The sequence below is a fragment of the Erythrolamprus reginae genome, chromosome 1 (genome assembly GCF_031021105.1).
Source record: "Erythrolamprus reginae isolate rEryReg1 chromosome 1, rEryReg1.hap1, whole genome shotgun sequence".
Classification (NCBI taxonomy): Eukaryota; Metazoa; Chordata; class Lepidosauria; order Squamata; family Dipsadidae; genus Erythrolamprus; species Erythrolamprus reginae.
Genome location: NC_091950.1, coordinates 168,081,072 through 168,105,056, shown reverse-complemented (window position 1 = coordinate 168,105,056; position 23,985 = coordinate 168,081,072). Strand labels below are relative to the sequence as shown.

The window sequence follows — 23,985 nt, the reverse complement described above, 5'->3', positions numbered from 1 at the left end:
CCATTCTCCAATCCTCAGGAACATCTCCTGTTAACAGGGATTTGTTAAACAAATCAGTCAGGGGGGTAGCAATGACAGATCTGAGTTCTTTAAGAACTCTGGGGTGGATGCCATCTGGACCCATTGCCTTATTTATCTTTAATCTTTCAAGTTCTTCTAAGACATCGGCTTCTAAGATCACTGGAGCTGAATCCGTACAGCTGGAAGCAATGCTATATCCCTCTATAGTATTATTATTATTTTGTAAGGTGTCTTTTGAGAAAACTGAACAGAAGTAGCTATTGAAATGGTCAGCGATCTCCTTATTCCCATCAATGTATGTATTATTCCTGGTACTAAGCTTTGTGATGCTGCAGTTTTTCTTCTTCCTATCACTAATATATCTGAAGAAGGTTTTATCCCCCTTCTTTACAGATTTTGCTATTTCTTCCTCTTTTGAGGCTTTAGCAGCATATATTATCTGTTTCGCCTCCTTCTGTCTCATTTTATACACCTCTCTATCAGCTATACTTCCAGACTCTTTATACCTCCTATAGGCAGCCTTTTTTTCATTGACTATAGCCCTTACATCATTGCTAAACCATAGCGGTTTCTTCTTCCTTTTACCTTTAGTTACTTGCTTTACATAAAGTCTTGTGGCTTTTAAGATGGCCTTTTTTAATACAGTCCACTGGGTGCTTGCTCCTGCCATTTTATCCCTCCCCTTTAATTCATTATTTAAATATTCCCCCATTGCATTAAAATTTGTTTTTCTGAAATCCAATACTTTGGTTGCAGTATAGGATTGCTCACCATCAGTTTTTACATCAAACCACAAACATAGATGGTCACTGCAACCTAAATTTTCTCCCACCTTGACCTCTGAAACCCGATTCCCATTGGTAAAAACTAAATCTAGAATATTCTCCCCTCTAGTTGGTGTCTTAACTAGCTGTGCCATAGCTGCTCCTGTAAAGGCCTCTACTATATTCTTACTTTTGCATGTAAGGGCACTGGGGATATTCCAGTCAACATCAGGCATGTTGAAATCACCCATAACCACAATATCTCCCTTTACTGCCATTAGGGTAATCTCATCCACCATCTTGTTGTCATGTTCCTCAGATTGCCCTGGAGGCCTATAGATCACCCCAATTCTAATGACAGAACCGTCTTTATTTTGCATGCAAATCCAGAGGGTCTCCAGATCTTTACATGTATTTTGAATTAGTATTGTTTTTAGACTTTCTTTAACATAAATAGCTACTCCACCTCCCCTTCTCTCTATTCTATCCTTCCTATACAGTGTATATCCTGGTATGGATATTTCCCATTCATTAGAATCCCTAAACCATGTCTCAGTTATGGCAACCAGATCCAAATTATCTCTAGATATTATGGCCATTAACTCACAGAGCTTGTTGCTCAAGCTTCGAGCATTTGTGTACATTACCCGAAGAACATTATTTTCATTATTAGTTTGCCCCTTATCATCAGCAACTACATCTATTTTATTTAGAGCTCCCTTTTCATAAGCTTCCAGAAACTGATTTATCCTCATTGGTCGGGGACAGAAATCCTCCACATCAGTTACATCTCTGTCCCCCTTACCTAGTTTAAATGCCTGTCCAAAAAAGTTCTGAATTCCTCACCGAGCACCTGGGCACCTCTGTATGATGGATGCAAACCATCCCTCTTAAACAACTCCCTATTGGACCACCTATTGACATCATGACTTACATAACCAAAACCTTCAGCTTTACACCACTGCCTTAACCACACATTAAACTCTCTGATACAACTTGTTTTACCCTCCTGGCCACAAACCGGTAACACCTCTGAGAAAGTCACTGAATCAGTTATTTTACTCAGCTCCACACTTAGACATTGAAAATCTCTTTTTACTACATTAACATTTCTCTGGGACAAATCGTTTGTGCCAAGATGCACCACCACATCAACGTTATTATCTTTACTCACAGCCTTGATAATGTTTGTAATCCGCCTCCTATCCCTGTGGGCAGTGGCTCCTGGAAGACACCTCATCACCTTCACCACATCCTTCCTCTGTCCCAAATCAACACCTCTGACAATTGAGTCACCCACAAGAACATGTGTCCTCTCTTTATTTCTACTAACTGGACTTGGTTTGGTGACACTATGCTCCTCATTTACAACAACTTCTCCTTTGAACATTCCCTCATTCTCCGCCTGAGGGGCCTTGCTAATATCTACAACATCCCTACTATTTAAATCCGCAAGAACATTATACGAATTGGATACAGAGAGACCAAAATTGTTATGTTTTTGTTCAACCGCACGTAATCTTCCTGAACCAACAGTTGTCCAAACAGCCCTCCTCCTCGGGGGGCGCTGTGGAAGTGGAGGCTGCACACATGGCTGCATTACAGCACGTGGCTGGGACAATCTTTCCACTTCTGCCTGCAAGCTACTAACTAAGGACTGCAATCTAGAGATCTCGCCATCTAACCTAGATGTCCTAATGCAAAGAGGGCAGTACCCCAAGTTCCACAAGGTACTACGGAAGACAACAGCCAAACAAATGTTACACTGCACCAAGCCAATCATCTTAACAATGTATTGAAATACAGGTACTTAGCAAGAAAATGAACCCCTATTGCTACCAAACTTTGCTGATTTTGGTTTATAGTTATATAATTCGCGCGCCGCCAGGCGCGCGGGCCACTATTTTTCCTTCCTCTTCCTCAGTGTTCTTAAAGTGCAGTTTAAAATGGTTTTTCTGACTCTTTTATACTTCCCAGTCTAGACTCCTCCTCCCTGAATTCAAAAGCACAATCAGCCAATAGAATTTTCCTTACAACCAGTTATCTCCTCTCCCACTTGAATTCAGAAATACAAACTGTATAAGAGCACTATTTTTCCTTCCTCTTCCTCAGTGTTCTTAAAGTGCAGTTTAAAATGGTTTTTCTGACTCTTTTATACTTCCTCCTCCCTGAATTCAAAAGCACAATCAGCCAATAGAATTTTCCTTACAACCAGTTATCTCCTCTCCCACTTGAATTCAGAAATACAAACTGTATAAGAGCACTATTTTTCCTTCCTCTTCCTCAGTGTTCTTAAAGTGCAGTTTAAAATGGTTTTTCTGACTCTTTTATACTTCCCAGTCTAGACTCCTCCTCCCTGAATTCAAAAGCACAATCAGCCAATAGAATTTTCCTTACAACCAGTTATCTCCTCTCCCACTTGAATTCAGAAATACAAACTGTATAAGAGCACTATTTTTCCTTCCTCTTCCTCAGTGTTCTTAAAGTGCAGTTTAAAATGGTTTTTCTGACTCTTTTATACTTCCCAGTCTAGACTCCTCCTCCCTGAATTCAAAAGCACAATCAGCCAATAGAATTTTCCTTACAACCAGTTATCTCCTCTCCCACTTGAATTCAGAAATACAAACTGTATAAGAGCACTATTTTTCCTTCCTCTTCCTCAGTGTTCTTAAAGTGCAGTTTAAAATGGTTTTTCTGACTCTTTTATACTTCCCAGTCTAGACTCCTCCTCCCTGAATTCAAAAGCACAATCAGCCAATAGAATTTTCCTTACAACCAGTTATCTCCTCTCCCACTTGAATTCAGAAATACAAACTGTATAAGAGCACTATTTTTCCTTCCTCTTCCTCAGTGTTCTTAAAGTGCAGTTTAAAATGGTTTTTCTGACTCTTTTATACTTCCTCCTCCCTGAATTCAAAAGCACAATCAGCCAATAGAATTTTCCTTACAACCAGTTATCTCCTCTCCCACTTGAATTCAGAAATACAAACTGTATAAGAGCACTATTTTTCCTTCCTCTTCCTCAGTGTTCTTAAAGTGCAGTTTAAAATGGTTTTTCTGACTCTTTTATACTTCCCAGTCTAGACTCCTCCTCCCTGAATTCAAAAGCACAATCAGCCAATAGAATTTTCCTTACAACCAGTTATCTCCTCTCCCACTTGAATTCAGAAATACAAACTGTATAAGAGCACTATTTTTCCTTCCTCTTCCTCAGTGTTCTTAAAGTGCAGTTTAAAATGGTTTTTCTGACTCTTTTATACTTCCCAGTCTAGACTCCTCCTCCCTGAATTCAAAAGCACAATCAGCCAATAGAATTTTCCTTACAACCAGTTATCTCCTCTCCCACTTGAATTCAGAAATACAAACTGTATAAGAGCACTATTTTTCCTTCCTCTTCCTCAGTGTTCTTAAAGTGCAGTTTAAAATGGTTTTTCTGACTCTTTTATACTTCCCAGTCTAGACTCCTCCTCCCTGAATTCAAAAGCACAATCAGCCAATAGAATTTTCCTTACAACCAGTTATCTCCTCTCCCACTTGAATTCAGAAATACAAACTGTATAAGAGCACTATTTTTCCTTCCTCTTCCTCAGTGTTCTTAAAGTGCAGTTTAAAATGGTTTTTCTGACTCTTTTATACTTCCTCCTCCCTGAATTCAAAAGCACAATCAGCCAATAGAATTTTCCTTACAACCAGTTATCTCCTCTCCCACTTGAATTCAGAAATACAAACTGTATAAGAGCACTATTTTTCCTTCCTCTTCCTCAGTGTTCTTAAAGTGCAGTTTAAAATGGTTTTTCTGACTCTTTTATACTTCCTCCTCCCTGAATTCAAAAGCACAATCAGCCAATAGAATTTTCCTTACAACCAGTTATCTCCTCTCCCACTTGAATTCAGAAATACAAACTGTATAAGAGCACTATTTTTCCTTCCTCTTCCTCAGTGTTCTTAAAGTGCAGTTTAAAATGGTTTTTCTGACTCTTTTATACTTCCTCCTCCCTGAATTCAAAAGCACAATCAGCCAATAGAATTTTCCTTACAACCAGTTATCTCCTCTCCCACTTGAATTCAGAAATACAAACTGTATAAGAGCACTATTTTTCCTTCCTCTTCCTCAGTGTTCTTAAAGTGCAGTTTAAAATGGTTTTTCTGACTCTTTTATACTTCCCAGTCTAGACTCCTCCTCCCTGAATTCAAAAGCACAATCAGCCAATAGAATTTTCCTTACAACCAGTTATCTCCTCTCCCACTTGAATTCAGAAATACAAACTGTATAAACCAATTCAGACACATGGACAAGCTAGTGGCTGATTTAGGGCCCCCAGGCCTGCTGGCATAGCCAGGTCTTTGTGGGCTTACAGAAAGCCAGCCGGGTAGGGGCCATATGGACCTTGGGGGTGAGTTGTTTCCATAAAGTCGTGGCAGCAACAGAGAAGGTCCTCCCCTGTGACCCACCAACCTGCATTGTTTAGCTGATGGGACTTGGAAGAGGCCAAATCTGTGTGCTCTAATTGGTCTCTGGGAGGTATGTGACAGGAGACAGTCCCATAAATAATCTAGCCCTGAGCCATATAGGGCTTTATAAGTAATAATGCTTAAAATTGTGCCTGGAGACTAATAGGGAGCCAGTGCAGATAGTGGAATATAGGGTTATATAGGTGTACCAAGGTGCACCCATGACAACTCTCGCAGCTGCATTCGGGACCATTTGGAGTCTCCAAACATATTTCGATGGTAGCCCCATGTAGAGCGTGTTGCAATAATCAAGTCAGGAGGTGATGAGGGTCTGAGCGACTGTGCATAGAGCCTCCGGGTCCAGATAGGGTCGCAACTGGTACAGCAGGTGGATCTGGGCAAAGGTCCCCCTGGCCACAGCCGAGAGATGATGTTCAAGGTTCAGCTGTGGATCCAGGAGGACACCCAAGTTGCAAACCCTATCTGAGGGGGTTATCTTCCCCCAGGACGATGGTTGGACAGATCAAATAGTCCTTAGGAGGAAATGCCCACAGCCATTCGGTCTTTGTCTGGGTTGAGCTTGAGCCTGTTGGCCCCTATCCAGACTCTCACAGCCTCCAGGCACCGGCACATCACATCCACTGGTATAGAGCATTGCACATCAAGACAAGTAGACACAAGAACAGTTTTTTTCCCTTTGAATGCCATCACTCTGCTATACAAATAATTCCCTCAAAACTGTCAAACTATTTACATAGTTAGGACTACTATTAATCTTCTCATCTATCACCCATCTCCTCCCACTTATGACTGCACAACTGTAACTTTGTTGCTTGTATCCTTAATGATTTTTATTGACTGTTTCCTAATGTGATCTGATTGCTGATTTGTACCCTATGACTATCATTAAGTGTTGTACCTTATGATTCTTGATGAATTTATCTTTTCTTTTATGAACACAGAGAGTATATGCATCAAGACAAATTCCTTGTGCGCCAATCACACTTGGTCAATTAAAAAAATATATTCTATTCTATGAATAGCAGAGCTTAAAGTGTCTCTAATGAAACTTACAGATGCATAATCTTATTCTCTAGATTTTTTACCTCATTCCAAATTAATGATGATATATATTTCTGAATTCCAACTATAATAGGGAGAAATATAATATCTTCAGAGATACAGCTTCTGTTTTAATGGTCTTAATGCTACCTTTAAATAATTATCCCCAAATTACCAGGATATAATACAGTATAAACTTAAAACACTGAGGCAATAGTTGGGCAGAAGGCATAACTGGAAATCTTAGAGCATATTATGGGCACTTTCACAGTATGCCTTTAATGAAAAGGTTCAAAAATTGGCCAATATGAGTGTGGTCAATCACATGTTATCAATTTATCAATGGCAAACTGTTAAAGATGTCCTCTGCGTTACCCCCTCTTGTTCCTTGTGTTGATTTTTAACATTTTATTTTCCTCTGGGCAATTGAACAAAGGATTTAAACAGCCATCATTTTATTTCCTAATAATACTATCAGAGTAGGGGAAGCCCTGGTAGCATTCTTCAAAATAAAACATGATGCTGAAGCTGGCATTTTAATTAATTAACCTTTCAGGCAGGCAGATTTTTCGTTCTCATGCAATAATTCCACTGGTGTCAGTAAGAATATTTCAAAGTAATCAGAGGACTGAGCTGACAGATTGCCTCGTACAGAGCACCTAATGGACTGGATTAAGTAGCTTCATTTTTATGCATAACAACTTCCCATTATAGGTAGATATCACAGTATTTATCTATAAAACATTGTTTTAAAGAAGAGCAATTAACATTTATATACTGTGCAATTTATCCATCATAACATTATAGTCAAATCATCATGGTTACAATTCTTTAGCTGAGATTTGAATTATGCTATGATTTTTGAGGACTTGTGAAGTTTAAGTTCCTCTTATAAGATTTACCCATGGCTACACTTTGAACATTATTTCATGCTGTAGAAATGAAGAACAAAGTGTAAACAAACCCTAGATTTACATCTGGGACAGCATTTTATCACAATCCACTTCCGATTAATAAATTTATCCATATGCATAATAAACATGAAATAATAACTATGAAGTTGGTATATAGTAATGACACATGGGGGAAATGAGTACCATAATCACAAAATAGTCCTAATGAACAAAATGTTAAATTATATTACCAGTACTCTTTAGAATTTGATAATACATTTGTTAATTTTAGCATTTAACAGAATGCCTAAATTACGCACTTTGGTTTCATACAATTTTGTGTTGTATTATATGAATAAATAATAGCAATTACACAAAGTCCAAAGGAACAAATTTAAAGCTTAAATGTATAGGGGGTCTGTTTAAATAAGCACAATTCCCTTCAGTAGTGGAAAGTGGCACATATATTATTTGGGTCTTGTTACAATGTATTCAATCCATGGAGAAAAATTATATACTTCCACTTAAGTGAAATCCACTTACTTCTTAGTGGACATAAATATAATTGAACTGAAAATCAGAGGTGGATTCATCTTGGTTCAGACGGATTCACCCGTACCAGAAGCGACCTGCGGGTGATGTCACTATTCTAAGCCAAGAAAGATCCTTTGGTGACTAATCACAGTCAATTTCTCTCTGTCTCACCTCAACCTCACAAAGGGTGAGTGTTGCAGGGAAAAAATGATTGCAGGAATGATAGGTACAACTCCTTGAGTTCTTGGGCTAAGACCCAAGTTTTCAGCATCCTGCATTAAATAATCAGAGTATCTACAGTATATACGACTAACTCTCATTTTCATGACCTTTAACTGGGAAAAATGGGCATCATAAGACAACAATTTTGGAATTAAAATACTTCAAATAGGCCTTTGTACACACTTCTGTCACCCCAACAAGCAATCTTGACTTATATCACCCCATGGACACAACTTGATCCACAGTATTTCTTATCTATTCTTGGGTATCGTTTGCAACCTTGCTGCTTGTCCCAGATGGCATCTTCGGAGGGATGGATGGATGGATGGATGGATGGATGGATGGATGGATGGATGGAGGGATGGAGGGAGGGAGGTAATTATAGATTTTATGTTCCTAATGTACAATGGATCTTAAATGCTTAATTACCATTCCACTGCCCTAAATGAGTTTTTATTAAAATGTCATGCCTATATATTATTACTTTTTCAAATCTTCTATCAGGAGAACCCAAAACAATTCTAAAGTTCTTTATATGCCATATACCTACCTGGTGTGTGATTGCCACTATAGTAAAAAAACCCAAAGCATTGATTTATCAGATATAAATCGTTTATGTATTTTTCTCTACAATAAATATCCATTTCAAAATAAGCGCAAATCACAAAGGAAAATATTGAAACATCACATTGGAAAAATTAAGAGTATTTGTTTTGGGATTTGTTTATTTTATTTTTAAGATAGCAAATCTTAAAAACTTTAAGTCTTATTAGAGGGTTTAAAACTTTCATAATGTATCTAGACAGCTTATATATCTATTGGGAAAATAAATCACCAACGACAAATCATATAGTAAATAGTAAGGGAAATAAATCTGGGAATGTTGTTTCAACACTTGCAATCATCTTCATATTTCTAGAATCTAATTTTGGATATAATTTTATTCTCTAGTTTTCAGCATTATCCTGAAGTATTTGTTTAGTTACAGACTTTGTTAGTACACACTTTTCTAGGGATCCTGGACTGTCCTTTTGCTGCTGCTCATCACAAAACCTATCTAGATTACTATAATACAGTGCTTATCAAAATAGTGGGGTGGGCCCCCCGGAGGGTTACAGAGGGATGCCGGAGGGGAGGGTGACCCCAGGGAACATGGGGGGTTTTTGGCGCAGGGAATAGAGGTTTTTTGCACTGAACAATAGCACACAGCACAGAGTCGGTGATATGAAGTGCAGATAACAAACCCTTAAGAGACACCATAGAAAAATATTTAACAGGGATAAAAAGAAAGGAGAGAGACAGAGATAATGAGACAAATGTAAGTGTCCTGAAAGCTAAGACGAGGATATATGACGAAGTGTAGGTAGCGCTTGACTTCACTGTGATTACGGTGGGAGACGGGGAAAGACCAGTATGTATTTACCATGTCTAAAAATGTTGGCAGCAGACAGCATGAAGTCAAATAAATTAAGGCATCACTTAAACACATACCCCAATCACGCTGATAAGCTGCTTGGGTTTTTTCAGCAAAAATGTGTCAAATATTATCCCAGATGAGAGTTGGGGGCACCTGAAATGTTTATTTCTTCTGGTGGGGGTGGGGGTAGCAGAAAATATTGAGAAACACTGCTGTAATGTGATTAACATCCTCCACGGGGATCCTCTTTCCTTACAATATTTTGTGTCAATGATAATTATCCTTTGCATGTATTGGCTGCTTTGTTTCCAGGCAGGAGCTCTTCCTGAGGTTCCTGACCAGGAGGGAACTATGAAAAATTGCCATGGCCAACTTGCAACAGTCAACTTGCCATGGCCAACTCACTGTGGGACAACTTGCTGCAGGACATGAGATACACTAATATCAAAGAAATGGGGGAAATGGAGCATTAAAGAAAGGATGCAATTTGTTTTAAATGATTAAATTGAAATGGTTAAATTGTCTTCTGGCAAGTTGGCCGTGACAAGTTATTTCTCAGCAAGTTAGCCATGATGAGTTGGCTGTGGCAAGTTGTCCCATTCTGGGCCAAGGGTTCTTAAAATTGGGGACAATTGGGGTATAGCCTGAGGATAATGGAGCAATGTTTGCTTGTTTGTGAGCTGAGGATTCATTTTGGACTTCCAGTGCCAAAACAAATGTGTAAAACAACACTATTACCTTCATTGTGTATGATTGTGTACTGGAATGAATGAATGAATGAATGAATGAATAAATAAATAAATAAATAAATTAACCAACCAACCGAATGAATGAATGAATGAATGAATGAATAAATAAATTAAAAAAATCTGGTTTTGAGGTTGGATAACCTCTTGGATAAGACAATTTAAGATCTGCAATCTTAAATCCTGATATTGAGATCCTCACACATTTAGGTGCTTAGGAATTTCAAACTCTGTGCTATGAGATCCTGGGATCTTGGAATTTGCAGGAGTTTATGACCAAACATTTCCACGAGCATCTCCAGGGAGGACAAAGAACAAAACACACAACCCAGTGCTGCAACATAAACTCTTGTTCTTTTTGTACTTGCATCAAGTTTCACACATGAACTGGGGAGGGGAGCAGAATTTGCACTTGAAATGTTTGTGTACGCTTTGCCATTTTAATGAAAATCTTTCTTTGCTGTGGAAGCATCTGGGCTTAGCCAAGTAATTTGGAGTTCATTTAATGGACATATGCTTTGCTTAATCTTTGCTTCTGAGCAGCCGATATGTGAGCAGGATACAGAGGATATCAGAATGGCTGAATGGTTAGGAGTAGATCCTTCCTTGGTTCAACTGTGATTTTAAACAGGTTGAAACTTTCACAGAGTGGTTGGGCCTGTTAGAAGGATTAACCCCAAGCATTCCATGGAACTACATAAATTCTAATGGGCACCTGAATATTTTGACAGTGCTCTAGTTGGCAACTTTGTTGAGTACATGTTGGACTCTGGTATCAAGAAATGATATAGGTGTTTGATCAGATAGCTCCCAAGCAGTTCCGTCCTGCTGGCAAACCTTGGTTTTCCAAGGTCCTCAGAGACATAAAACATTAGGAACACTGGTAGAACAAGTGAAAATTAGATCTAACAAGCACAGGTAAAAGTTCATGTTCAAGCTTTTACAGTGATGATAAGAGTGGCAAAGTGACAATTTTGCTGTTATTATGGTAATGGTTGTCATCTCTTATGGGTGACAGATAACTAGGAACCAATGGGTTGAAGGCCTGACATTTAATGAGCAGAATTTGGAGAGATAGGCAGGACAGCAACTTTCATTGTAAAATGGGATTATTTGCAGCCTGACGCATAGCATCATTGTAGTGTGTTAGCATTTTTCTTGCATCTGTAATGAGCAGAAGGAATAAACTTTAGGAATATGACAAGGCTACCAAGACACCTGATCAGATAAAAATAAATCTTAGTCTGGGGCAGTAATGTAATATAATGAGCCACGGTAAAGATTATGAGCTGTGGTGAAACAGTGGCTAGAATGCAATACTGCAGGCTACTTCTGTTGCCTGACTAAGGTTGACTCAGCCTTCCATCTTTCCGAGATAGGTAATGTAATAGAGGCCACAGTTAACTCAGAAGTTTATTACAGAACTCATGCCAGGCCTGGCAGGTACAGACTTAAGCAAATAATACACACACAGGTTTATATATAACAAGCTGCCTGAGGCAGCACCCAATCCCGCAGAGAGAAACTTCCCGCTTACATTGTAACTGGGGCTGGCGGCCAATCAGCACCCTGGATAGGGACGCCTATCGCCCGGCTCTAATCTGCGGCTGTAACTGAGCAGATACAACACTCCTATCCCTTTCGTTAGCACATACATAATCTTTCAAATATTCCGGCCTCTTACAAAGACGTCCCGATCTCCGTGGCTCTATTACTTGTTCCTCCCCGGTCTCCAGACTCGCCTCTCTGCTTCCCTCGCTTCCAAACGGCGAGGCTTCTGCCGAGCTGTCAGTTTCCCCATTACTTCCGCCCCGGTTTAGGGTTTCCTCCATAACGATTCCGGGGTGGCCTTGACCTCTTTCCTCGCTAGTAGCCATTCCCTTGTCTGACCGAATTTGGTCCAAATGTCTCCTCCACACTCGGCCATCCCGTAACATGACCTCAAACGACCTGGGACCCAACTCCCTGCTTATTTCTCCTTCAGCCCAATTCTGCTCGCCAGAATATGAGCGCGCAAACACCCGGTCACCTACTCTCACCTTTCTGGCCGGGGTTTCTGGCCAGGGCACCGACTGTGCATACCACGGATGAAGTCTATCTAAGACTATTCGAAGTTTGCGACCCATTAATAGTTCAGCAGGGGTCTTGCCAGTGGCCACACAGGGTGTCGTGTGCTGTGCTAATAACAGATCTGCCAACCTTTTCTGCCATGAACCCCCAGTCATCTTCTTTAAAGACTCCTTGACTGACCTCACTGCCCGTTCCGCCTGCCCATTACTGGCCGGGTGCCAAGGCGAGGTCAGCGCATGGCGGATGCCCACCGATGCCAAGAACGACTCGAACAGTACAGATGTGAATTGTGGGCCGTTGTCCGAAACCAGGAGGTCTGGGAACCCCTGTGTGGCAAATACTGTCATCAGAGCCTCTGTAATCGTTTGTGACTGTGTGGATTTAAGGTGCACCACCTCTACCCACTTAGAGTGAGCGTCCACTATTACCAAGAAAGACTGCCCCATGAAGGGGCCGGCCAAATCAATATGTATCCGAGCCCAGGGGCCCGCAGGCGGCTCCCAGGCCAATGGCTCTCCTCGGGGAGGGAAAGGCCGGTGCTCTTGGCATGTCCTACAATCTGCCACTCTTTGTTCTACCCCCTTATCCAGCCCCGGCCACCACACGTAATCCCTTGCCAGGCTTTTCATGCGCACAATGCCTGGATGGCCATCATGCAAGAGAGCTAACACCTGGCTGCGCTGCCTACTCGGGATTACCACCCTGCACCCTCTCAGCAGAATTCCCCTTTCTACGGAGAACTCGGCTCGACACCTGAAGAAAGGCACATACTCCTCGGCAGGGGCTGAGACAGGCCACCCCCTTAACACCCATTGCCTCACTTGGGACAAAGTGAAATCCCGCCCAGTTTCCCAGGCTACCTCGGCTGCAGATAAAATATGACCCCCATCTGTCAGCGCAAAGACAGAACATGCAGGTGCGGGGTCCACTAAAACTTCGGCCAGGGGGCATCTGCTAAGGGCATCTGCATGAGAAATATGGCGCCCAGGTTTGTAGGATAAAGTGTAACTATAATTAGCAAGGAAAACTATCCATCGTGACATCCTGGGGGAGATAACCACAGGGCTTTGACGTGACCCAGACAATAAACCCAATAATGGCTGGTGGTCAGTCACCAGCTCGAAGTGACGGCCATACAGGTACTCGTGGAATCTTCGGACTCCAGCAATCAGAGCCAGCGCCTCCTTGTCGATGTGGCCGTAATTACGTTCCGCTTTAGCCAGCGTGCGGGAGAAGAAAGCCAGGGGAGCTTCTGTGCCATTGGGCAGTCTGTGGCTTAAGACTGCGCCCACCCCGTATTGAGAAGCGTCGCAGGTGAGTACCAGGGGCAGTCCAGGTGAGTATTGAGCCAGGATATTATTAGAAGTGAGTAGCTCTTTAACCCCCAAGAACGCGGCTTCCTCCCTCCTTCCCCAATGCCAAGGGGACTGTTTGTCCAGAAGTCTGTGCAGAGGTTCAGCCACTGATGCTTTATGCGGGATGAAGACCGCATAAAAATTAAGTAAACCCAGGAACGCCTGGAGCTCTCCCTTGGATTGTGGCCTGGGGGCATCCCTGATGGCACGAATCTTTTCAGGAGTGGGGTGTATTCCCTGCCCATCCACCGTGAAACCCAGGAACTCGACTCTGGGCACCCCAAACACGCATTTCTTAGCTTTCAGTTTAAGCCCAGCTTCCTTAAATTTAGCCAAAACCCTCCTTACTCGAATCATTAGTTCGTCTGTGGAACTCCCCGACACTAGAACATCGTCGAAATACGGCACAGTTCCTTCCAGTCCATATAACAGGCGCTCCATCAACCCTTGAAAGATGCCGGGGGCGATGGAAACCCCGAATTGCAGTCTGTGGCACTTAAACACCCCCCTATGGGTGATGATCGCCTGAGCCTCGGCTGTCAGGGGGTCTACGGGGAGCTGCTGGTACGCTTGGGACAAATCGAGTTTGGCAAACACCCGACCCTCCCCCAGAGTATGAAGCAGCTGTTGCACCACTGGCAAGGGGTATGAATGGTGGGCCAATGCACGATTCACAGAGCACTTATAATCCCCACACAGTCTGATTCCCCCATCCCCCTTGAAAGCAATCACCACAGGGGTCTCCCAAGCAGCCTGATCTACCGGCTCTAAAACCCCCTGGGCAATTAATCTGTCCAACTCTGCATCTACCTTAGGACGGAGGGGAATAGGGACACGACGGGCCTTTAAACGAACTGCTGGAACCTTAGGATCTAAATTGAACGAGATGGGGGTGCCAGTATACCGACCCAAATTGCTGTCAAAAACGGCAGGGAACTCCCGTGCCAGCTGTTCAAATCCCGACTCCCCCACGATAGCATTAACCCCCTCAACGGAGAGTCCCAGAGAAGAGAACCAGTCCAGTCCAAGCAGGCTGGCAAAGGGTCCATCCACCACTACGAGAGGCAGCCGACCAGCGAAAGTCTTGAAGCGGACTGCAAAACGACCTTCTCCAATGATAGGAATTGCAGCTCCTTGGTAATCCCTCAGGCTCAAAGCGCAGGGCAGCAGACGACTCTTCCTCCAGGCAGGGAAACAGCGCTTGAGGGTGGCCCATGAAATTAATGAATGAGCAGATCCGGTGTCTACTTGCATGTTACAACGAGAACCCCCCAATTGAACCACCACAGAAATTTTCTCAGCCGAGCCGGCGGTCCTCCTGACATAAGATGGAACAGGACGAGGGCAGCTGTACACCGCGTTGCAGTCATCTCTTCTGGGGGGGGGAAACCGTCTCTGACCCCGAGAACTGAAGCCAGAAAACTCACGCTGCTCTCGGAACGGGGCAGCAGGGGATCTACGAGACCGGCAAACTCTGGCAATGTGACCCTTGGCACCACACCGCCAACATGCCACATCTCGGGACGGGCAATTTGAACGATAATGACCCCCCCCACAGCCACGGCACGGCGACAAAGGAGGACGAGGACGTCCCGTCGGTGCTTCCCTAGCCCGATTAGTAGTCAATCTGCAGACCTCTTCCTCTTCTTCGCCCCCTAAATCGCCCACCTCCTCCGGGGCCAGCTTGGGTTTATCCGGGACAGGGGTTGTCTTTTGCGTGGCATTAACTGAGCTGTCCATAGAAGCCAAAGATTGTGTAGATAACTCGAAAGCACGAGCCTCCGCCACCGCAGCTTGGAAGGTTAAATCCCGGATCGCCAGGAGACGCCGCTTGAGGCGACCGTCTCTGACTCCGAAAACTAGTCTATCCAAAAGGTAGTCATTAAGGTCCCCAAACTCACAATATAACGCCGCTCTACGGAGAGCAGCCAGAAAGTCATTAATAGACTCCCCTTCGGCTTGATTTCGCTGATAAAAAGTGTAGCGACGAGCACACCTCGAAGGGGCAGGGGCATAATGATCTTGTAACGTTTTCAAGAAATCATCCCAAGCCACATCATGGATGGAAACTGGGGCAAACAGGGCACGAGCTGTTTCAAACATATCGGGTCCACAAAACCCCAAAAAATAGGACCTCTTTCTATCCCCAGAAATGTCCTGGTATCCATTTGAGATCAGGAAACAATCAAAACGGGCGACATAGGAGTCCCACGTCTCCCCTTGAGGATCAAAGGGGGGGAATGTTAAATGCACAGACATCCTGACTTACTGTCTCCACTGTCAATCTTCAGCATAGGCTCGCTACCTCGTCGCCAATGTAATGGAGGCCACAGTTAACTCAGAAGTTTATTACAGAACTCATGCCAGGCCTGGCAGGTACAGACTTAAGCAAATAATACACACACAGGTTTATATATAACAAGCTGCCTGAGGCAGCACCCAATCCCGCAGAGAGAAACTTCCCGCTTACATTGTAACTGGGGCTGGCGGCCAATCAGCACCCTGGATAGGGACGCCTATCGCCCGGCTCTAATCTGCGGCTGTAACTGAGCAGATACAACAGGTAAAATGAGAATCTTCTGCTCTGGCAATCTCACACTACTTACCAGAGCTTACAAAACTTTTGCCAGACCCATCCTCGAATACAGCTCATCTGTTTGGAACCCATATCGCATCTCAGACATTAACACCCTTGAAAATGTCCAAAGATACTTCACCAGAAGAGCCCTTCACTCCTCCACTTGAAACAGAATACCCTACAAGACTAGACTTTCAATTCTGGGCCTAGAAAGTTTAGAACTAAGACGCCTCAAACAAGATCTAAGTACTGCCCACAAGATCATATGCTGCAACATCCTGCCTGTTGGCGACTACTTCAGCTTCAACCACCACAACACAAGAGCACACAACAGATTTAAACTTAATATTAATTGCTCCAAACTTGACTGTAAAAAATATGACTTCAGTAACCGAGTTGTCGAAGCGTGGAACTGATTACCGGACTCCATAGTGTCATCCCCAAACCCCCAACACTTTACCCTTAGATTATCTATGGTTGACCTATCCAGATTCCTAAGAGGTCAGTAAGGGGCAAGTACAAGTGCACTAGAGTGCCTTCCGTCCCCTGTCCTATTGCTCTCCTATATCTCCTATACCTTTCTTCTATTCCTATATCTCTTCTCCTATTCTTTCATTGATATGTTCTATTACTTTACCTTCTTTTCTATTATTTTTTAGATATTTTTTACTATGGGTATTTCCTCTATAAAGTTCATCATGTATTTTACAATGTGTGTGTGTGTGTGTGTGTGTATATATATATATATATATATGTTTTTCTTATGTCGGATCACCCTGGTATATTTTTAAGGAACGTCACAGCTCCTTTTTTGCCTCTAGGCCCAACCCAGGGCCACTACAAGGCAGTTAATATATTTATAGCCGACAACTATATTCTGTATGTGTTAAATGTATTTTTAGCTGGAATTTTACAATGCAGAGTTCCCCAGATCGAATCCCAGTAAAGAAAGGGTGTGGCTAGCTGATGAGGCCTAATAAGGCCGAAATGGGACCATCCTAGTCTCCCTTAATTTTAAAATTCCAGCTAAAAACATTTAACATATATATATATATATATATATATATATATATATATATATATATATATATATATATATATGTTTTTCTTATGTCGGATCACCCTGGTATATTTAAGGAACGTCACAGCTCCTTTTTGCCTCTAGGCCCAACCCAGGGCCACTACAAGGCAGTTAATATATTTATAGCCGACAACTATATTCTGTATGTGTTAAATGTATTTTTAGCTGGAATTTTAAAATTAAGGGAGACTAGGATGGTCCCATTTCGGCCTTATTAGGCCTCATCAGCTAGCCACACCCTTTCTTTACTGGGATTCGATCTGGGGAACTCTGCATTGTAAAGCAGAGAACTAGCAGTTAGAGCTATCAGATCTGAATCCTTCCAGCTCTGTACCAGGGAGGGGCTATATGTTTTTCTTATGTCGGATCACCCTGGTATATTTAAGGAACGTCACAGCTCCTTTTTGCCTCTAGGCCCAACCCAGGGCCACTACAAGGCAGTTAATATATTTATAGCCGACAACTATATTCTGTATGTGTTAAATGTATTTTTAGCTGGAATTTTAAAATTAAGGGAGACTAGGATGGTCCCATTTCGGCCTTATTAGGCCTCATCAGCTAGCCACACCCTTTCTTTACTGGGATTCGATCTGGGGAACTCTGCATTGTAAAGCAGAGAACTGCTAGCAGAGTTCCCCAGATCGAATCCCAGTAAAGAAAGGGTGTGGCTAGCTGATGAGGCCTAATAAGGCCGAAATGGGACCATCCTAGTCTCCCTTAATTTTAAAATTCCAGCTAAAAATACATTTAACACATACAGAATATAGTTGTCGGCTATAAATATATTAACTGCCTTGTAGTGGCCCTGGGTTGGGCCTAGAGGCAAAAAGGAGCTGTGACGTTCCTTAAATATACCAGGGTGATCCGACATAAGAAAAACATATAGCCCCTCCCTGGTACAGAGCTGGAAGGATTCAGATCTGATAGCTCTAACTGCTAGTTAGAAAAACACACACACATATATATATATATATATATATATATATATATATATATATATATATATATATATATATATATATATATATATATATATACCCACCAAAACCCTCATTGTGTATTGGACAAAATAAATAAATAAATTAATTTAAAAAATCATTGGGGACAATATGCTGACTCCGTTAGAGAGGACTCTAAAACACTCTAAAGCGGCATATAAATCTAACTGTTATTGCTAAGTGCTTTGAGTAAGGGACTCAGACAGGAAACAGCACCCACCTCCACCACTACCACCATCGCCACTGGTTTTCAGGAAGATAAAGCAAGGGATGAATAAAGCACTTTCAAACTTGCAAGATTATGTTACTGTGTCATTATAATAAAATTAACATAACATTATTGACTTTGATTTGCTAGATTGGTCTGTCTTGAAAGGCTCTCAGCATTCCTCAGCTCTATCCTGCATCTCTCTTGCCAAATCAATTGTGTAATCATGATTGAGGCCAAGATTTATCATGAGCAATATATGAGTTATTAATCATATTAAGCCACATTCACAGCATTTTAATTACAAAAGGTCATAATGTAATCTTTTGTTGCTGTCATTATTTTGTTCATAGATGAGTGAAGGAGGCAGATCCCTTTTTGGCTAGTGTAAAATGATCTTGTAAAATACCATTTACATCTAGCAAAAAATTAGGTACCGTTAGAAAATAGCTAATAAAGAGTAACAACATTTATTTATGAACTCTTCTTACCTCTTGACTGCAAACCGGGCCCACATGCTTCATTGATTCCTAATACACCTTGCCTCACTGAATCAGGCACCAATAAGCATTGTCCCCATTTGTGGACCTTCCAACTGAAATGACAATAGAAGAACATTTAGAGATACATCAGATTTTGTTTGTTTGTTGGTTCTGATCCCCCCCGCCCCAAAATTTAATTAGAGGGTGCATCAATAACAACTTAGTTTACTCAGTTAGGGATATTAGTGGTCCTATTATGTCACCTGATATGTTGTGCCTTATTATAGCAATGGCTTGTGACATGATGCTTGAGAGTAACAGGATGTATGTCAGTTGGCTAATTATTTTAGCAATTCTTCCTAATTATTTAGAATAGAATTGATAAAATAAACTTATCCACTTTAAATAAAATACTCTTTGAAAATGCCAAAGACTGTTTCTTTGAGGGTCTGACAGTATCTTAAAAAGAAGACGTGAATGTCGGAACACATATAAGAGGGTTAGAGCTAGGTGACAAACTAATTTTTGTATTAATTTTTATATGAAAAGTAATTCATTCTAGACAAAAGATCAATAATGCCCATAGTTGATCTTTAATACAAATGTGTTTTTTTAATTTTAAAGTTAGGTGTTAAATATCAAAATAAACCAATGCAAGTAGTAATATTTATGTACAAAATACTTATATATGGACTCAAATACAATAATACTAATGGACCTTGGAGACTTGTATAGTATGTGAGTGGGCCTTATTTCATTTTTTTTCTTTGCAGCATTTTGGTTTCCAAAAAGAATGCTCATGTTATTACTGAAGCTGTTTAATCTACTCATTAGTTTCATTTATTTAAATAAATGATAACAGAATAAGAATAAAATATTGCATTTTAATAAGTGTATATTATAAGAAGCTATGGAAAGCCTGGACTCATATAATCTTTCATCCTCTTCTCAAATGGAAATACAGTGATCCCCCGGGTATCGCAATCCTGATCATTGCGAACGGCTATATGGCGATTTTTCAACCCGGAAGTCAAAACACCATCTGTGCATGCGCGCCCTTTTTTCTATGGCCACGCATGCGTAGATGGCGCCGGGCAGATCAGCTGCTGGGCGGCTTCCCTGGGTCTTCCCCTCTTGCTGGCGGGAGGGCGAGCGGCGGGCATCAGCGAGGAGTTTCCCCACCGCCCACGCAAACTCCTCGCTGCCGCTCGCCCGCCCTTCGCCCGCCCACGCCGTTCGCTCGCGCCACTTCCCAGCTGAGTCCTGAAGCGAACTTCCGCGTTTGGCTTCAGGACTCAGCTGGGAAGCGGCGCGAGCGAACGGCGTGGGCGGGCGAAGGGCGGGCGAGCGGCAGCGAGGAGTTTGCGTGGGCGGTGGGGAAACCCCAGCGCCGCTTCCCAGCTGAGTCCCAAAGCCAAACGCGGAAGTTCGCCTTTGCCTTCTGGCTTCAGGACTCAGATGGGAAGCGGCGCGAGCGAACGGCGTGGGCGGGCGAAGGGCGCGCGCGCGGGCAGGCAGGCGGTGGACAAGCGGCGGGCGGACAAGACAAGCGGCGGGCGTGGCAGCAGCGAGGAGTTTGCGTGGGCGGCGGGGAAACTCCAATCTTCGGCTCCTCGCTGCTGCGGTGGAAGTAAAAACACCATCTGCGCATGCGCAGATGGTGTTTTTACTTCCGCAGCGCTACTTCGCGAAAAACCGATCATTGCGAGGGGTCCTGGAACGGAACCCTCACAATGATTGGGGGACCACTGTATAAGGATCATATCCTCCACAGGATGGATTATGTAGAGGCTGTCCCATTCACTTATGAATTAAAAACAGTTACTACTGTGAGCTCTTTGCTGCTTTCTGGGCTTAGATTTTTGGTTTCTTCCAGACATTTTATTAACCACTAGGTAACATCATCAGTACAGTAGTTGGATAATGAAATGTTACTCCACTGATTAAGTTAGGTTGTTGGAAAGTAAAACATCTAGGGAAAAAACAAACTAACCTCAGAGATTACCAAGGAACCCCTCATTTCAATCTTGAATTCCAAGTAAAGTTCTAAAGTTAGAATAATATTTAGGATTCCTACCATTTGATAGGATTCAGGAGGTTTCTGCATCTCATTTCACCCAGGGATCTATGCTGAACGGATCAATTTGGATTTGATCCAAGGTCAGATCAATTATTTCTATGAAGCCCTGAATCTTGCTGTATAAAAGTACATTTATAAAAAATAGTACATTATTATATACTTAGGTATATTACCTGTATACCATAGTATATTTCTATATACCCAGGTATATTATTACACTGTCAATCAAAATATTGCATTGAGCAGTGAGGGCAATCAATAGGGCTGAACATATCTCGAAAACAATTTTGAAGAAAACTTTTGGCTCTTTTGTGATTTTTAAAGGTTTTGCACAAGCCTAAAAAATGCAATGTCTGTTTAGGTGATAGTATTATTTCTGCCTTACAAGGCAGAGTCCCAGGTTCAAATCCCAGTAAGGGTATGGCAAGTGATGAAGGCAGATAATCCCAAAACAGATCTATAGTAGTCTCCTTTCTTTTTCATTATCAGCAAAAATATGTTACACTTATAGATTATAGCTGTTGGCTATAAAAAGTTTATCTGCTTTGGAATATGGTCCCTGGTGGGGCCGAGAGGGATATGTGTGTGTACACATGAATAGTGGGAGGGCATTGCATTATGAGTGTAAGCGAGAACGTGCACTATTACGCAAGCTCACACCCTTTTGGCACCTGAGCAAAAAAAGGTTTGCCATCACTGCTTTAAGGAATCTACTTCATTCAGACAGAGGCCTGAAATTAAAGAGGTTACTTCAAAGAAGAATGGAGATGAGGGTTTTTTTTCTAAATCTGTATAGAAGCAAGTACAGTGTTCCCTCGATTTTTGCGGGGGATGCGTTCTGAGACTGCCCGCGAAAGTCGAATTTCCACGAAGTAGAAATGAGGAAGTAAATACACTATTTTTGGCTATGAACAGTATCACAAACCTTCCCTTAACACTTTAAACCCCTAAAGTGCAATTTCCCATTCCCTTAGCAACCATTTAGATCATTACTCACCATGTTTATTTATTAAAGTTTATTAAAAAAATATTTATTAAAGTCGGATGAAAGTTTGGCGATGACATATGACATCATCGGGTGGGAAAAACCGTGGTATAGGGAAAAAACCGCAAAGTATTTTTTAATTAATATTTTTGAAAAACCGTGGTATAGACTTTTTGCGAAGTTCAAACCCGCAAAAATCGAGGGAACACTGTATATCATTGAGGAATGACATTCTGGCAAATCATATCTTTAGAGATATTTTCTTAGTTTACCTGTATATGGGACAAAGTGAAATGCCTTCACACTCTCTTTCTTCAAATAAGGTGTCCGGGCATTCTGATCCTCCATTAAGTGCATCTTGAACGATGATCCTGTAGCGGGACTGTTTCTTTGTGGTGGCATTCCCTGGGGTATTTTTAAGCACACAAAAATGGTTTTCAATTAAGGATAGTTAATTTTTCACATCACTGATCTTCACTTCTATTTCTGAAGTATCTCACTTACTTCAGTTATATAGGTAGTCCTTGACTTACAACCACAATTGACCCCAATGTTTCCATTGCTAAGCAAGACAGTTATTAAGTGAGTTTAGTCCCATTTTATGATCTTTCTTGCCACAGTTGTTAAATGAATCACTGCATTTCTTAAGTTAGCATGGACGTTAAATGAATCTGATTTCCCTATTGACTACACTTTTCAAAAGGTTGCAAAAGGTGATCATATCACCCAGAGACACTTCAACCATCATAAATACAAACCAATTGCCAAGCATCTGAATTTTGATCATATGAATGAACATGGTTCATGACATGAAAAACCATAATAAATCAATTTTTATGGTTTTAAATTCAAATGGTCACTAAACAAATGGTTGTAAGTCGAGGACTACCTGCATTGCTTTTCATAAAGAATATTATGTAATTTTTATTTCCTCCAACCTTGATGATTATTTGCTCTCATGAATCAGAAAAAAAACTGATTATGGAAGAGCCTCTCTACAGCCAACCTTGCCCTTCCTAGTCTCATAACCGTTCATAAAAATAAAGCATCAATTATCATTTTCAGATTCAGAGCAACTATCGTGTTTCCCAGGGATAAAATGTTCTCGGTTCGCTCGTGCCTTGTAGGTTGCTGGAAAACTGGTTGCAGAGGCAGCATGAGGCTCCACTTGTCACACTGAGAATTGCCAGCCAACAGAGACATTCAGTAGTTAAAGAGTTAATGTGTGTTTCTCCCCTCTGATCACACCCCCTCTTACATCACTCCCACAATTCATATCTTTCCTACATGTCACATCCGTATGCTTGCGTAAGCAGACACATTCCAATCTATACTCTTCTCTGTGTTCAGCCATGTTCCGCTTGCTTGTTAAAGTGCCGCTTCTTGGCACAATGCATTTTTATTCTGTTTACTAAATAAAGTTTGTTTTTACTTTGAATCCTGACTGCCGAGTCTACCTAACTAAAAATCCATCGCGACACCACTCACCCACCCAGATGCCACCATTTGAGCTATTTTACTCTCTGTACATGTGCAAAGTATTATGTACATGTGCATAGGAACCTAAATGGTGGTGTACAGGCAGGTGGATGGAGCCTCGTGCTACCTTTGTGGCTGGCTCTCCAACGACCAACAGGCACGAGGGAACCAGGAGCAATTCACCCCTGGTGTTTCCCCCAAATAAGACCCTGTCTTATATTTTTTATATATATTTGGCCTTATAGCTATGCACTCAAAAAGCCCAATTGGGCTTATTATCAGGGGATATTTTATTTTGAGGGAAACAGGGTATTTGCACAGGCGTGGGTTAACATGAAATTATTTGAAAGAAGCATTTGGTGGGCAAAAATATTATAGCAGAAGAACAGGAAAAGGAGGGGGGAAAGAATGTGTGGGGTCTGAAATCATTATTTTGCTCCTTTTGACTTCTTACGGTATAGAAGGACCTTGTCTCCATGGAATAGGTATTCAAGGAAAATAAAGAAAGAACCATTTTCTATTTGGGTCATCTCTAACTCTGGTGTGGTTTTCCACTTA

The 23,985-nt window shown here is 41.8% G+C and overlaps 1 protein-coding gene across 1 annotated transcript in view; it reads right to left on the bottom strand.

The window, feature by feature from the left end:
* Positions 1-23,985, bottom strand: part of THSD7B (thrombospondin type 1 domain containing 7B) — a 567,237-nt gene that overhangs the window by 232,094 nt on the left and 311,158 nt on the right. Inside the window, exons 10-11 of the mRNA XM_070731424.1 lie at positions 22,221-22,353; positions 18,893-18,996 (exon numbers count right to left, since the gene is read on the bottom strand). Coding sequence (XP_070587525.1) covers positions 18,893-18,996; positions 22,221-22,353 — 237 coding nt within the window. The remainder of the gene's footprint in view (positions 1-18,892; positions 18,997-22,220; positions 22,354-23,985) is intronic.